Raw genomic sequence first — 15,000 nt, forward strand, 5'->3', positions numbered from 1 at the left:
ACACACACACACACACACACACACACACACACACACACACACATCTTTTGACTGGAAATAAAATGCAGTGATCATGAAGTATGGCAAAGGTAAAGCTGCATTTGCCTCTCACCTCACCCGACCCCATCCTGCATTTCAACGTGCTTGACCTTGACCTCATAAAAACATAACTTCCAGGGTCCCAGCTGTGTCAATTTACAAAAGGAAACCTCTCTCTGTGATTGTCACAGTGTGGGTTGGGTTGTGGTGGGGTGGGGAGGGGAGGGTGTAAACTTTACTTTTATCAAAAGCCTTTACGTGATACAACAAGATTACAATGCGCCGGATATTTAATCTTTTTTAAAATTTGTGTACTGTTCGTATGCTTTTTTGTGCAAAGACATTCATTGCCCGTGTATTTTTTTATAAATTGTGTATCCTCTCTTGTCTAAGAATCCAGGTGTATTCTTTATCATTTGCACGTAGTTTTGAATGGCTGATGATATAAAATAAAACTACACCACCATTTGCTTCGACTCTTGACCTATTTACATAATTTGTTTTAAAAATTAGAAGCATCATCCACTTCAGAGTCAGTTTTCTGCTGTTTTGGCTACTGTCTTTCTTCTCACCAGAAATAGTGTGTAATAAGCGGTGTCTTTGACGTCATTGCTTTGCTCCTGACAAGCTCCAATATACGCTGTCCCCGTGGATTTTTGCACCCCGCATATCTTAGCAAAATTTGATAAATTTTTGCATAATTTCTGATTATTTTCCTTTATCATTCTTTGTTAAAATTAAGAGAATCGCATAATTTCATATTTTTGGGCTCAGTAAAACTCAGGTTACATAATTTCGAAAATGTGTCATGCATTAAAGGACGGGGACAGAACACGCCACGCATTGGAAATTGACCAACCTTCTGGCATGTTTGTGGGCCCTTTTTTCGAGACCTCCTGTTCAACATTGAGTTTGGACTAATCGGCTGTTTGTGGATAGTTTCTGAAGCTGCTTTCAGTAAAAACAACACACACACACACACACACACACACACACACACACACACACAAACACACACACAAACACAAACAAAATCAAAACTCGAAATAATTGAGGGCGCTCAAATCGGGGGAAATGCATTGACCTTTCATTTGTAAGCTTTTGGCTTAAACGGCTTTTCCCAAACGTTTCTTTCAACCAAAAAGGGCCACTTTTGATTCAAGAAGAATGGGAAAAGCACGTCGAAGCACAAAAAAAAAACGAGCGAGGCAGAAGGAATCCGACAAAAAGCTTGCACAAAATCCAGTGGATGGGACATGGTTATGTGTAGTGGCGCCGGTTGCCTAGTGGTTAGGCTACCGGACTCGTAATCGTGAGGTTGCAGGTTCGGGGGTTCGAGCCGCGGGCCCGACGTTGCGTCCTTGGGAAAGGCACTTTACACGAATTTTCCTCACTTCACCCATGTTATCATCTTGTCCAGTATATTTTCCCTCTGTCTGCCTCTGCCTCTCTTTCCATCAAACTTGCCTGTTGTTACAATATTCTCTAATGCTGCTTTCCACAGTGTGTGTCCGAAGAAATTTGCCTGTCGCTTTCATATATTCGTCATAAGTTGTCTTCTATAATTTGCTTCACATACCCAAAGAAAAAGGAGCGCTCAAAGCTTGGGTTCAGTATGTTTGTGCAAGGCCAGTCATCTGAGATGCCAAGAGATGGCAGATGAAATGTGAAGCGTGCTGACAAAATGAGCTACCTCTCGGATTCAAGACTTATGGAAAAAGATATAGGCCTATCACAATTATGGGTGGAAGTTTTAATAATTTATTAGTATGGAATAATAAAAGGGGTTTATGGTTTAAAGAATATGGCATTAATAAAAATTCTACAAATTTGACATTTGTATCGATGTTTGGCTGATATCTCCACTTTAGTGGATTGCGAGAAGTAACTCATCTTGTCAGCACGCCTTACAATAAAAGTCGGGAAAATACACGCAAATTGGAATAATATAATAATAATAACACTAATAAATAGCATTTGTATAGCGCAACAGCAGGCTCTATGCGCTTTACACTATATTATTACCCCAGCAGACAATAGAATACTCCAAAACATTCTCAGCCTCCCGGGAAGCACACAGTGCAAGCAGCTGATTAAGCGTTCAAAAACTAACAAACGAACAAGATCTTTCTCTGTCTATAGCCGGGTACCCAATTTCACCAGGGTGAAGTGAGGAAAGTTCGTGCAAAGTGCCTTTACCAATGACACAACGTCGGCCCACTGACGGGATTCGAACCCACGACCTTACGGTTGCGAGTCCGAGAGCCTAACCACTAGGCCACCGAAGCCACATAACATGGTGGGGGGAAAAGTTAGTTGTAAAACCGTCCGTGACACCTGCACAAATTAGAGAAAGAACAACAGAAGCATAATCTGTTTCTAGAAGACAGGCTTCCTAGGAATACCACCGACAGGCTGTCCCCGTCGTTTTATGCGCAAAATGATCAAATTGAAGGACGTCGCAAAAGGGGCAGACCCAAAGTGACCCGGAGACGCACAGTAGAATCTGAAATGAAATCTTGGAATCATTCGTGGGGAACGCTGACCAAGATGGCCCAAAACAGACAGAGCTGGAGATCCTTTGTTGCTGCCCTAAACGCCAGATGGCGTAATGGATAGTAAGTAAGTATGCGGGGTGCATAAAACCACGGGGACAGGACAGGGCAGCAAAGGATGGAACAGAGTGTGCAAAACTATAATATCTTTCAACACAACTGGTAGGAAATAGTGGTACATTTGAAATGTCAGAATCTGTCCCCGTGGTTTTATGCACCCCGCATAATTATGAATAATTTGATCAGTTTTTGCATAATTTCTGATTATTTTCCTTTATCATTCTTTGTTAAAATTAACATAATAGCATAATTTTACATGTTTGGGCTCAGTTTGCATAATTTCATAATGTTTCTTGCATAAAACGACGGGGACAGCTGAATGAATGAGCAGATCAGAACAAATTGTTCATATTATTATGTTCTTCTCCAATCACAGAGACTTTGATGTACCCACGTCTATAAAACCTGGAAAGCGGGCATGTGATGCTATTATAATTGTCACCAATCTTTGAGTACCAAACAACTTTACCCGGCCCGTCTAAAGATTAAAAAGACAAAATACGATTATATTATACAGTCCATGAAGCATGTTGTCCTGTTTGATTCGCATGCATTTTATGATGTTATACCGTATTGAAACGGTAGTATTTAGTGGATACCAACTTTATCTTTTTGTTTGTGAAGTGCTAAATTTCAATTTTAGTTCTAAAAATTATTCTTAAATTTCGATCATTTAGTAAGCGGGCTTCCAACCCTGCCTGTGAGGGGAACCCTGGCTGAGAGAGATACAACACTCCAGCAAAAAGACCGAGATACTCTATACTATAAAGATTTCTCCCCACTCTGGAACTGAACTCGAGACTCCTGTAAGCGACAGTCAAGCATATAACTGCTACACCACAGTTGCTGATTCCATTCAAACTTTTATTTTAAATAGAGACAAACAAAACAAGACGATTAGAGTTATGTAGGTTCATTATTGAGCATTGAATCTTTCTTCTGATTTTTTATTTTATTTTAGAAATTAACCTCAACACTTGAGAAAAATTTCATGAGATTGCCATATTTGGTTGTTGTTGAGTTTTTTAAGCCAAACATGTCAATCTTATTTGAGTTATGGACAATTGAGATAAATTTGGTTTTATACAGACACTCATTACTTCTGTGTTTCCCATTAATGTCACCCATCACTACACGTCGCGACCTCAGTGCTTTCTTGTTCTATTTCCATTGTTAAGTAATTGTGAAAACAGTTCAAAACAAAGAGTGAGCTTAAGAAGAAGTCATATTTTCAATGTTTAAAAAAAAGGAGACAGGACAAGAAAACACTGAGGTCACGAAATGTGTAGTCAATGTATTGTTAGTTCAACAAAGTCTAACAAGTGGCAACGGGGATGTAAAGTAAGGTAATTAATACTTACAATATGTGAAGCGGGCTCACAAAATGATTAATTCTAGGATTCAAGCCCCATGGAAATAGATACACCATGATTATAGGAGAAGTTTTCACAATTTATAAGTATGAAATAATAAAAGGCGTGTTATACTGAAAAAAATATTGCATCAATAGAAAGTCGACAAATTTCACCCTTGCGTCGATTTTTGGTCAATATCTCCATTTGTGGATTGTGAGAAGTGACTCATTTAGTCAGCACGTCTCACATATATATATATATATGCATAACAGACTGTGTAACATAACAATTGACATTATTTCCTCAACACCCACTTTAATGTACACCAAAGAAACCGGATTCCAGAGACGGGGTGAGTAATTTTGTAGACTCACGTGGAGCACGTGGAGACGTCAGTCAAGACACCTCATCACCTTTTATGTTCAATTTAAAACACATTTCAGCATGGATTTTACTGGAAAACGTTGCTTAACATTTAACGGCACACAAAATGTAATTTTGCTGTTTCTAAGAACTCTCAAGCTTTGGAAGTAACCTAACTTTGGCGGCCATTTTCTCGCTAATTTTACCTCCGAAATCAGGCGACCCTATCCTACCTCCAGCTTCTACACAAGATAAACGAGTACATTTGTAGTTTTGTCATCGAAAATTAAGGCGAGTGAACAGGTTTAATAAAGATGATACATACCAATAAATACAAATAAAAATGCTATTAATTATTATTATTATTATTATTATTATTATTATTATTATTATTATTATTATTATTATTATTATTATTATTATTATTATTATCCATAATAATAATATACCCAAAAAATGACCAGGGCCTGGTTCCATCGCATCCTGACACTTATAATATTAACCATAAACAAATAATCCAGTTTATTTCTTGTGAAAACAAAGTGTGAACATTAACAAACATACAACAATACAAACATACACAAACATTTACAGACATACAGACAGGCACATAATATTGACCTCGGCAGAATTCAGTCCAGTGAACTTTGTGATAAAACTTCTGAGTATCTGTGGCTTATCTCTGAAGGAACAACGAGAAAGGAGGACTGGACTAGACAGTCAAAGGATAGACAGACAGAGAGAAAAACACGCAGAGACTGACTGAAATGATAGCAATAATAATACTATTAATTATAATAATAATGTTAATAATGATAATAATAATAATGATAACAATAATAATAATGTTAATAATGATTATTATAATAATGATAATAATGATAATAATAAAATATAATAATGATGATAATATAATAATGACAGTAATAATACTAATAATAATGATAATGATAATACAAATGTTGATGTTAAGGATAATAATAATAATAATAATAATAATAATAATGATAATGATAATGATAATAATGATAATAATAATAATAGTAATAATAATAATAATAATAATAATAATAATAATAATAATAATAATAATAATAATAATAATAATAATAATAATAATAATAATAATGATAATAATAGGTAGCATTTGTAGGGCACAGATTTCCGCTCAACATCAAGCTCTATTATTACCCCAGCAGACCTGATAGAGAATCTCTAGCATTCTGAAACAATCTTAATCAACTTCCTGCTTCCTGGAAAGCATACAGAGGGCAATTCGATAGACACAAAGACAAAGAGAGAAACAGCTAACTGAAGCATTGGAAGAAAAAAAACGGTAGTGCACAGACAAACACTAATTGCACTCAGACAGACAGACAGATCCGACAGACAGACAGACAGACAGACAGACAGACAGACAGACAGACAAACAGACAGACAAACAGACAGACAGACAGACAGACAGATGTTACTCTCCACGGAATTCAGTGCGGCCGAACTTAATTGGTGTCACAACTGCAGGTAACACAACACCTCAGACACTGGATAGACCGTTAATGATTCCTATTTCTTTCACTACACGTCCATCCCGCTTCCCTTTCCTATCGGATTACCGAACTTTATGCATTATGCATACACACATTATATTGTAGTTTTACATAGTGATGCAGCGTGGTGGAATCAGGCTCTCGTCAATTTTTGGGCATGTAGAGTTCTGGGTATCATCTTAAAGCTTGTTCACTTGCCTTTATTTGGATGAAAAAAATATCCATTTATCTAGAATACAAGTGCATATAATATTTGCGAATGAAGGAGGTGGGGGGGGGGGGGGCACCTGTTTTCAGAGGAAAAAATAGTGAGAAAATGGCCTCCAAAGATTGGTTATTTCCTTAGCTTAAGAGTCCGTGGTAACTGAAAATTTCCCGTTTTTGTGCCTTTAATCAACGCTTTTCAGAAAAATCCACACAGAATTGTTCTTTAATTGGCATGAAAGCTGTTGGGCCAAAAAAACAAAAATCAAAATTTAATAAAAATTCACAAACCTACGCAAAAATGCAGGTTTCTTCAATTTGATTATTTTGACACCACGCTGCCTCACATATTTAGGATTGCTTTACTTTCCAACCCACCACGCTCCAGCGGACTCCATGTTGTAGAAGTAAACCCATTTATGCCCACTGTCCAATTAGTAGGGCATATACAGATTGTGTATTTGTTTATGTTTACATTTGTGAGGCAGCGTGGTGGAATCAGGCTCTCGTCAAAATAATCAAAGTGAAGAAACTTGCATTTTTCCGCAGGTTTGTGAATTTTTATCAAATTTTTGTTTCTTGGCTGAACACCTTTCATGCCCATTAAAGAACTCATTTCTGTGTGGATTTTTCTGAAAAACGTTGATTAAAGGCACACAAATTGTAAATTTTCAGTTACTGGGGACCCTTAACTTAAGGAAATAACTAATCTTTGGCGGCCATTTTAAAACTAATTTTACCTCTGAAAACAGATGACCCCCACCTTCTCCATTCACAAATATCTCGACTTGTATTCAAGATAAATGGATATTTTTTTCAACCAGATAAAGACAAGTGAACAAGTTTTAAGATGATACCAATAACTCTTCATGCTCAAAAATTGACGAGAGCCTGATTCCACCATGCTGTCCCACATTTTGTTTTCACAAGAAATAAACTCTCTCTCTCTCTCTCTCTCTCTCTCTCTCTCTCTCTCTCTCTCTCTCTCTTTCTCTCCCTCTCTCTCTCTCTCTCTTTCTCTCTCTCTCTCCCTCTCTCCTATTTTCTGTCTCTCGCTCTCTTTCTTTTCTCTCTTATTTTCTGTCTCTCTCTCTCTCTTTTTTTCTCTCTCCTATTTTCTGTCTCTCCCTCTTTCTCTCTCTCCTTTTCTGTCTCCGTTTCTCTCTCTCCCCTCTCCCTCTCCCTCTCTCCATCTTCCCCTTCCCTTCGTCTCGCCCCCTCCCCTACCCGTACCCTCCCCTCCCCCTTCCTCCTGACTCTACCTCTCTTCCCAACTCATCACAGCCATACTCTGCCTCAATCACTCTGCCGAAAAAAATTGTAAAATGGTATGGGTTTAACGCACCTATCTACACTATTACGTTATTTAAAAGGCGGGATCTCCGAGTTTAACGTCCGTCTCCGAAAGGACTGAGACAAAATAGGAAACTCGTGTAAGGTGTCTTTTACAAGGATACAACGTCGGACCGAGCTCAGGCTCGATCCCCCGAACCCGTTATCTCACGATTACGAGTCCGGTAGCATTACCACTAGACTGCCGACGCCACCCCACTCTGGCGAGCCCCGCCATCTGTCTCCACCTTCTCCTTATCTCAGAGAAAACTATGTCAGTTAAGTAACAGCCTCTATGTCATCAGGAGTACAACGGCCTTCCATAGAGCCCAAATGTCCCACATTTTGCCGCCATTCCGCTCCCTTTGGTCTCCCACCTTGACCATATGCAGTTGCGAGCGCCGAAAACCTCTAATAAAACAAACAATCACCTTGACCAATTTCGAATAAATCAATAAATAAATTACACTTTTATTTGTCCCAGAAGGGCACTCATAGACATACATACATAATTATTGTAAATACGTACATACATGAATACATGCATAAATACATACATAAATAAACAATATTACATAAATACAGAACAGTTTAGAACCATGCCACTGTCGGTCGCCACTGTGCAGCATCCTGTATTTATAGACTGGCTGGACGCTTTTATAAAGCTGTACATGGCGGCTTCGGTGGACGAACAGTTAGGCTCTTCTATCCCGTGGTTGGGGCAACCGTGGGGGCACTACTGCATCTGAAAGCCAGCTCTCGCCATTTATCTTTGTCCTCTGCTTTCCTTAGATTATCACCCACCGTCTTTCCTATCCATTCTGTAATGTTGTCCTCCCATCTCCTTCTCTGCCTTCCTCTCTTTCTCTTTCCTTGTGGTTAGGCTACCGGACTCGTAATCATGAGATTGCGGGTTCGGGGGTTCGAGCCTCAGCTCAGTCCAACGTTGTATCCTATGGAAAGACACTTTACACGAAATTCCCATTTGGCTTGGTCCTTTCGGAGATGGACGTTAAACTCGGAGGTTCCGCATCTTAGCCCTATCCGTACGCCCTGGGGTCATTTTGTACCCCCGGGGTTGTATTCTTCACATTTTAGAATACTTCTAGTACGAAGACCTCTTTGAAACTTTCAGTATTTCTCTAAAAATCATTTTGACAGACTGCTATGCAAAGCGTACGGATTGGGTTAACGAGTAAATTTCCTCTTTGGAAAGTGGTGGAACAGAGTTGCCCACGTCGTATGGATACGATAGTAAAACACGACGTACGGATAGGGTTAAATAACCTAATAGAGTTGATAGAGGCGTTAAAACCAATACCATTTCATTTTCAAGTTTTGATAAATCTGAAGTAAATAAATTTTGAGTTTCGCAAAATGTCAAGCTTTTTCGAATGCAATTCTTTGAATATCTTCTTAACGACTCCGAGTAATCATCTGATTTTGATAGAGCAGATAGTACATAATGTTGATCTCTGACCTCAAGGTCTTAGTTACTCAAAACGGCCAAAAAGCTGGAAAGATCCCTGTGAGAAATTCACCATAAGCCTGACCTGCCCAGGCGATCAGAGAGAGAGAGAGAGAGAGAGAGAGAGAGAGAGAGAGAGGGGGGGGGGAGAGAGAGAGAGAGAGGGGGGGCAGAGAGACAAACAGACAGACAGAAAAATAAAGAGGACGACGGGAGAGGGGGCGAAAGAGGGAGAAAGAAAGAGGGAGGGAGATAGATAGATAGATAGATAGATAGATAGATAGATAGATAGATAGATAGAGAGAGAGAGAGAGAGAGAGAGAGAGAGAGAGAGAGAGAGAAAGAAAGAGAGAGACAGCGACAGGCAGAGAGAGAGCGAGAAAGAGAGAGAGCGAGAGAGAGAGCGAGCAAGAGAGCGAACGAGAGAACGAGCGCGCGCGAGAGAGAGAGAGAGAGAGAGAGAGAGAGAGAGAGAGAGAGAGAGAGAGAGAGAGAGAGACACACACACACACACACACACACACACACACACACACACACACACACACACACATACAGACACACACTCACACACACACACATACACACACACACACACACACACACACACACACGGACCAGGAGAAGACCACCCACCCACTCCCCACCTCGCAGACTCCCAGATCTCCAGACCAACAATATAATCCTCTGCTGCAGACCGTCAGACCGACTTCCCAATAACCCCAACCAGACTTGTGTTATCTTTGTTCGTGCCCTGCTCCTACCAAGGCACATCTCTGTCTCGGACTCTGTGGCGATCACATCTCAACCGACTTGCTTCTGGAGAGATTGAGAATATTTTTCTGTCTCGGACTCTGAAGATCACATCTCATCCGACTTGCTTCTGGAGAAATTGAGAAAATTTACAAAGATGGGAGCTCCCCTCTCACCTCAGATTTTCTTAGCTCTTAGCTGTTTGTTGATGATGGCAACAGGTAATTTTGATGTCACTCATTCTTTCTTGCAATGCTATACACGATTTTTTTTCGTAAAATAAAGATTCTCGTCTATGGTAGAACACATAGAATACATTGTTTCTTACATCGGAATATAAAATTATTTTCTTCCTCCCTCTCACCTCAGATTTTCTTGCAACGATATACACGATTTCTTTCGTAATACAAGATCCTCGTCTATAATAGAACACATAGAATACATTGTTTCTTTTAATCGTAATCTATACATATTATATTTGTGAAATTTCGTCACTTTGGCCTCCTAAAACTTCCGAACCACTTAACTATCGAATTTGAAAAAAATTAACGGTGATTCAGAATCAGTTATAGGGTGCACAGTTTCATTGAGGAGCCTGAAGTCACTGTAATTTAATTTTTAGTTTTTCATTAGTTTCGTTTAGATCAAATCTTGGGAAAGTCCGTCTTCGCAGATGCCATTTTGAACAAGTGAGGTTTCCGTTCACTAGCCGTGCGTACTGTTTCCACATCTTTGAAATTCTGGAGTGTACAACCACGAAAGCGAATAGAGAATCAATCTATACATCTATTGTAAATAATTTGGAAACTTGGAAACACATGTCATTGTGTCACTTTTCTCTCAAGATTTATTGCTACATTCCAGTAGAGCGTAAATATAGTAGGCCAATGACCTTCAGTTGATGTTAAAGCACCGACCAACTGGCATGGCTATAAATAACTCCTGGGCACTATATTACATAGTTTCTACTGGCGCTTCAATAACAACAACAACAACAACAACAACAACAACAACAACAACAACAACAACAGCAGCAACAGCATAAACATCAACAACATCACCAACAACGACAACAAGAAAAAAAAAACAGAGACAAAAGTTATAACAACAACAATATGCTACAATAACTCAATCCTATAACAATATGTTATCTCTTCTACTGGCGTGGTTGCAAATATAACATACTTGTAGATTCTACATAAACCAGAAATACAATCACCATCTTCTTCTTCTTGACTTTTCCAATAGATCGACGTTGTTTCTTGGACTTTGTGACTTCATTGTCTTTATTTTTGAAAAATTTAATCGCTATCCCAGAATTACAAAGTTCTATCTGCGTATTCCATGGACAGCTAGAAAACAAATGAAGAAAACTTGGTTGAATCAATAGCAGACGATAGCTTATGTCGAATATACGAAAGCGACAGGCAAATTTCATTGGACACACAATGCCGAAAGAAGCATTGGAGAGTATTGTAACATCAGGCAAGTTAATGGAAAGAGAGGTAGAGGCAGACAAAGGGAAAAGATACTGGACAAGTTGACCTAATTGAGTTGAAAGGGGTATTAAACCTATCCGCACGCCCTGGGGTCATTTTGTACCGCGGAGTTGTATTCTTCACATTTTAGAATGTTCCTAGTACCAAGATCTCTTTGAAACTTTCAGTATTTCTCAAAAACTCATTTTGACAGAATGCTTTGTAAAGCGTACAGATCGGAATAACGAGTAAATTTCCTCTTTGGAAAGTGGTGGCACAGAGTTCCCCACCAGGCGCGGTTCGTCCATAGAGCACGGTCGTGCAGTGCTGCCTAAAAATTTTTAATGTTCTATTACGTAAAACACCAATAATAATAAAATAAAAGAAGCCAGAAACAAACACTAGCCAAATATTATATCAAAACAAGGTCCTCACTGGCGCCATAACTGTCATTTCTGTGTCTATAGCGCCGTAAAACATCTACTATGCAATGCCAAAGTTCATGCGCTTTAGCTAAACATAATAGGATATTCAATTCAACAGTGTAAACTGACCTATAAATCGCTCTTGGGGATACCCCAAGCGATGACGACACTCGTAGCGAGTTTAGAGGTACATTAATATTAATAAGACGGCACATCTCAAATGTGCTCCCACCGAATAGTGCCGCAACATAGCCCTCAGTAGGCAGTCTAAAAATAAACGCAATAGACCGTACGCTATTCTTTGCCAGTATTATGTGAACCCCGGAGCAATCCAACTGAGTGCTCAAGTGAATTGTGATTGATTCGTTGTCTGTCTTGCCACTATTTTAAGTGACACTGTGACCGTGAACCTGAGGGAGGTGAACGTGACCGTCCTATGAGTTGCGCCTTTGAATGTTTTTGTAGAGGAGTGGTGAAAGTTATTACTTGAGTGTTCAGTTCCAATATGAACGAAATTGATGTTTAGATACAGGGGCGAAGGCTGACTTGTTTGACAGGGTAATCAAAATGAGATGGGACCAGATAGGGCCTGGAAATATCACACTCACACAAGTCACGAGAATCTTACTGGCACTGGAGGCGGCAACTCTGAGTTGTGAATGAAAACAAATCCTAAATTCATGGTGTATGCCAACCGCTAAAATAATCGGGAAAATATTTCACTAAATATTTATTCTAACTAACCTTAAATTTAACTTTAGATTTGAACACACGAACACCAAGGAAAGAAGCAGAGATATCAGTACTACAATGGCATGTTATACCAGACAGCCGAAACCCTTTGGTAGGGCATGCCAATTATTAATTTTTTAATTCACGTTTGGCTGTTTTTTGTCTAGCTTTTCGCGGCCAGGAGCCGGTGTCATAATCGAGGTCACGATCTGATTATAGGACGCTAAAAAGTCGAGGGAAAAAAACAAGCACTCGCAGCAGTCAAGATATTATTAGGAGTTAGTTCCCCTCACATCTGTGAGGTAGACTCGACCGGTGTAATAGTTAGCTTACATAATCAGCGAGTGTGGCCTCTAATAACTGTGGCTCGAAAGGGGTGAACAGGGTGTATGCGGCAATGAAACAGTTTTGACTGCTATGCACATGTTCCCTTCCACTCTATTGGTAGACTCTTCCAGCCTCAATTTAAAGCTTACTTAATCAAAGCTTGTGACTGCTTATGGAGTGGCCCGATAGGGGCGAACAGGCTATTTCTGTGGCAATGAAACGGTTTTGAAGGTTAGGCATAGTCTATTGTTCATTGGTGATTATGAACGTCTTTTTACATTTAATTTATGAGGTTTACGTCTATGGGTGGATTTGACTGTGACAATGTTTCAAAAATAGGAAAGGAAGCAGTGATTATTTGATTATAAAGACGCTTTGCCTCTGAAAAACAAACAAATGTAGTATTAGAAACTAAAACGACAAGTAAAAAGAATGAAAATAAAAGCCGAGGTCCTCCCTCACCAACCCAAAGATCCTAAAAATATACACCGTCTCATTTACTATGCCCTTGACTATCTTCAACATGCGATAGCTTAATGTGCACGTCCACTTTTTAGCCCCACGAGCCGCCCCTGTTCCCCACGTCGTATGGATACGATAGCAAAACACGACGTACGGATAGGGTTAAACCTATACCATTTCACCATTTTTTTAAAAGTCACATCCACCTCTTTTACAGGTACAAAACAAACCATCAAAAATGAAAAGTTAAACGAACCCCAATCCTTAAACTATGACGTTACAAGGGCAATGACACCACAAGGGCTTTTCTTTGTTTTTCCTTGTTTTTAATGTAGGCATTTTTTGCCCCAATCGACATACTTCGCTACATTGAATTTACAAAGGTCTTTCTGACATTTCTGACAGTTTTGAGTCACAAAGATCATGAGATTATAAACCAGAATAGATGTTCTATCTGCTCTAACAAAATCGTAAGATTATTCGGAGTCGTTATCTAGATTTCCAAAGAATTGCGTTTGAAAAAAAGCTTGGCATGTTGTGAAAATTTCAAAAAATTTTGACGTCAGATTTCTCAAACTTGGTCACTGAGCAGATCATCATCCGGTGCCTTGCCGACTGGCGTGGGCGATCATGGACCTCCACTTCCAATCTGTCATGCCTTGCAGCAATGGTGTCTGTTGTTCTTGCTGCTCCCAGCCATGCTGTTAACTTGTTCAGTATCTTTTCCCTCTGTCAGCCTCTGCCTCTCTTTCCATCAAACTTGCCTGTTATTACAATATTCTCCAAAGCTTCTTTCAGCATCGTGTGTCCAATGAAATTTGCCTGTCGCTTTCGTAATATATATTCATCATAAGCTGTCGTCTGCAATTTGCTTCAACCAAAACTTCTTCATTTGTTTTTCTAGCTCTCCATGAAATACACGCAGATAAAACTTTGTAATTTCGGGGTAGCGATTAAATTTTTAAAATAAAAGTAATGAAGTCACAAGGGTGATGTTCACCTATCGTCATCCTCCTTCTCTCCCCTACTCCCCCCCCCCCCCAAACAGGGTCTGTGATCCAGTTCCACAACTCTCCCAGCATCATTCTGGACAACCTCAGCCGCACCATGACGCTGCGATGTAGCCTCAACGACACGGCCATGACGGTGAATGCTGGCCTGGTGGGTCGCCGTGACGTCACTCAGACTCTGAACAACGTGCAGCACGTGACGTCGCTGGTGGTCACTCGCAATAACGGCGAGCAAGTGGCCTCCGTAACCCAGTTTGACCCGGCCAAGGCTTTGGTTGACCTGGCCAGTTTGCAAGTCACGGGGGATGTCTCCGGCACTTCAGGGGAGAAGGGGTAGGTGGTTGTTGGTGGTGGTGGTGGTGATGGTGGTGGTTGTTGTTGGTGGTGGTGATGGTGGTGGTTGTTGTTGTTGGTGGTGATGGTGGTGGTTGTTGTTGTTGGTGATTGTTGTAATCGTGAGGTTGCGGGTTTGGGGGTTCGAGCCTCAGCTCGGTCCGACGTTATGTCCTTGAGAAAGGAGGCACTTTACACGAATTTCCCATTTGGCTTGGTCCTTTCAGAGATGGACGTTAAACTCGAAGTGTCTCTTAAATAACCTAACAGTGTTAATAGGGGCGTTAAACCTATACCATTTCACCATATTTCTTTCACTGTGTCCGGGCAGGTACATTGAGCTGACATGGCTGTACCCGTCTGCTGCACAAGCCGGAGAGTACGTGTGTGAGGTCAACGCTATAGGGGACGTGGGTCACAACATTGTCTTCTCTACAACCCTGGAGATTGGCGTCACCACGCCTACTATTGATGACCTGGTCAGTGTTTATTGATGGATGTTTCTCTCTGTCTGTCTGTCTGTCTGTCTGTCTGTCTGTCTGGTGTCTCTCTCTTTC

General features: G+C 40.1%; 1 protein-coding gene across 1 annotated transcript in view; it reads left to right on the forward strand.

Moving 5' to 3' along the window:
* Positions 1–14,207: 14,207 nt before the first annotated feature.
* Positions 14,208–15,000, forward strand: part of LOC101863352 — a 3,931-nt gene continuing 3,138 nt past the window's right edge. The window contains exons 1-2 of the mRNA XM_005101011.3: positions 14,208–14,443; positions 14,775–14,922. Of these exons, the coding sequence (XP_005101068.3) occupies positions 14,208–14,443; positions 14,775–14,922 (384 nt within the window). The remainder of the gene's footprint in view (positions 14,444–14,774; positions 14,923–15,000) is intronic.

The sequence above is a fragment of the Aplysia californica genome, unplaced genomic scaffold (genome assembly GCF_000002075.1).
Source record: "Aplysia californica isolate F4 #8 unplaced genomic scaffold, AplCal3.0 scaffold00267, whole genome shotgun sequence".
Lineage (NCBI taxonomy): Eukaryota > Metazoa > Mollusca > Gastropoda > Aplysiida > Aplysiidae > Aplysia > Aplysia californica.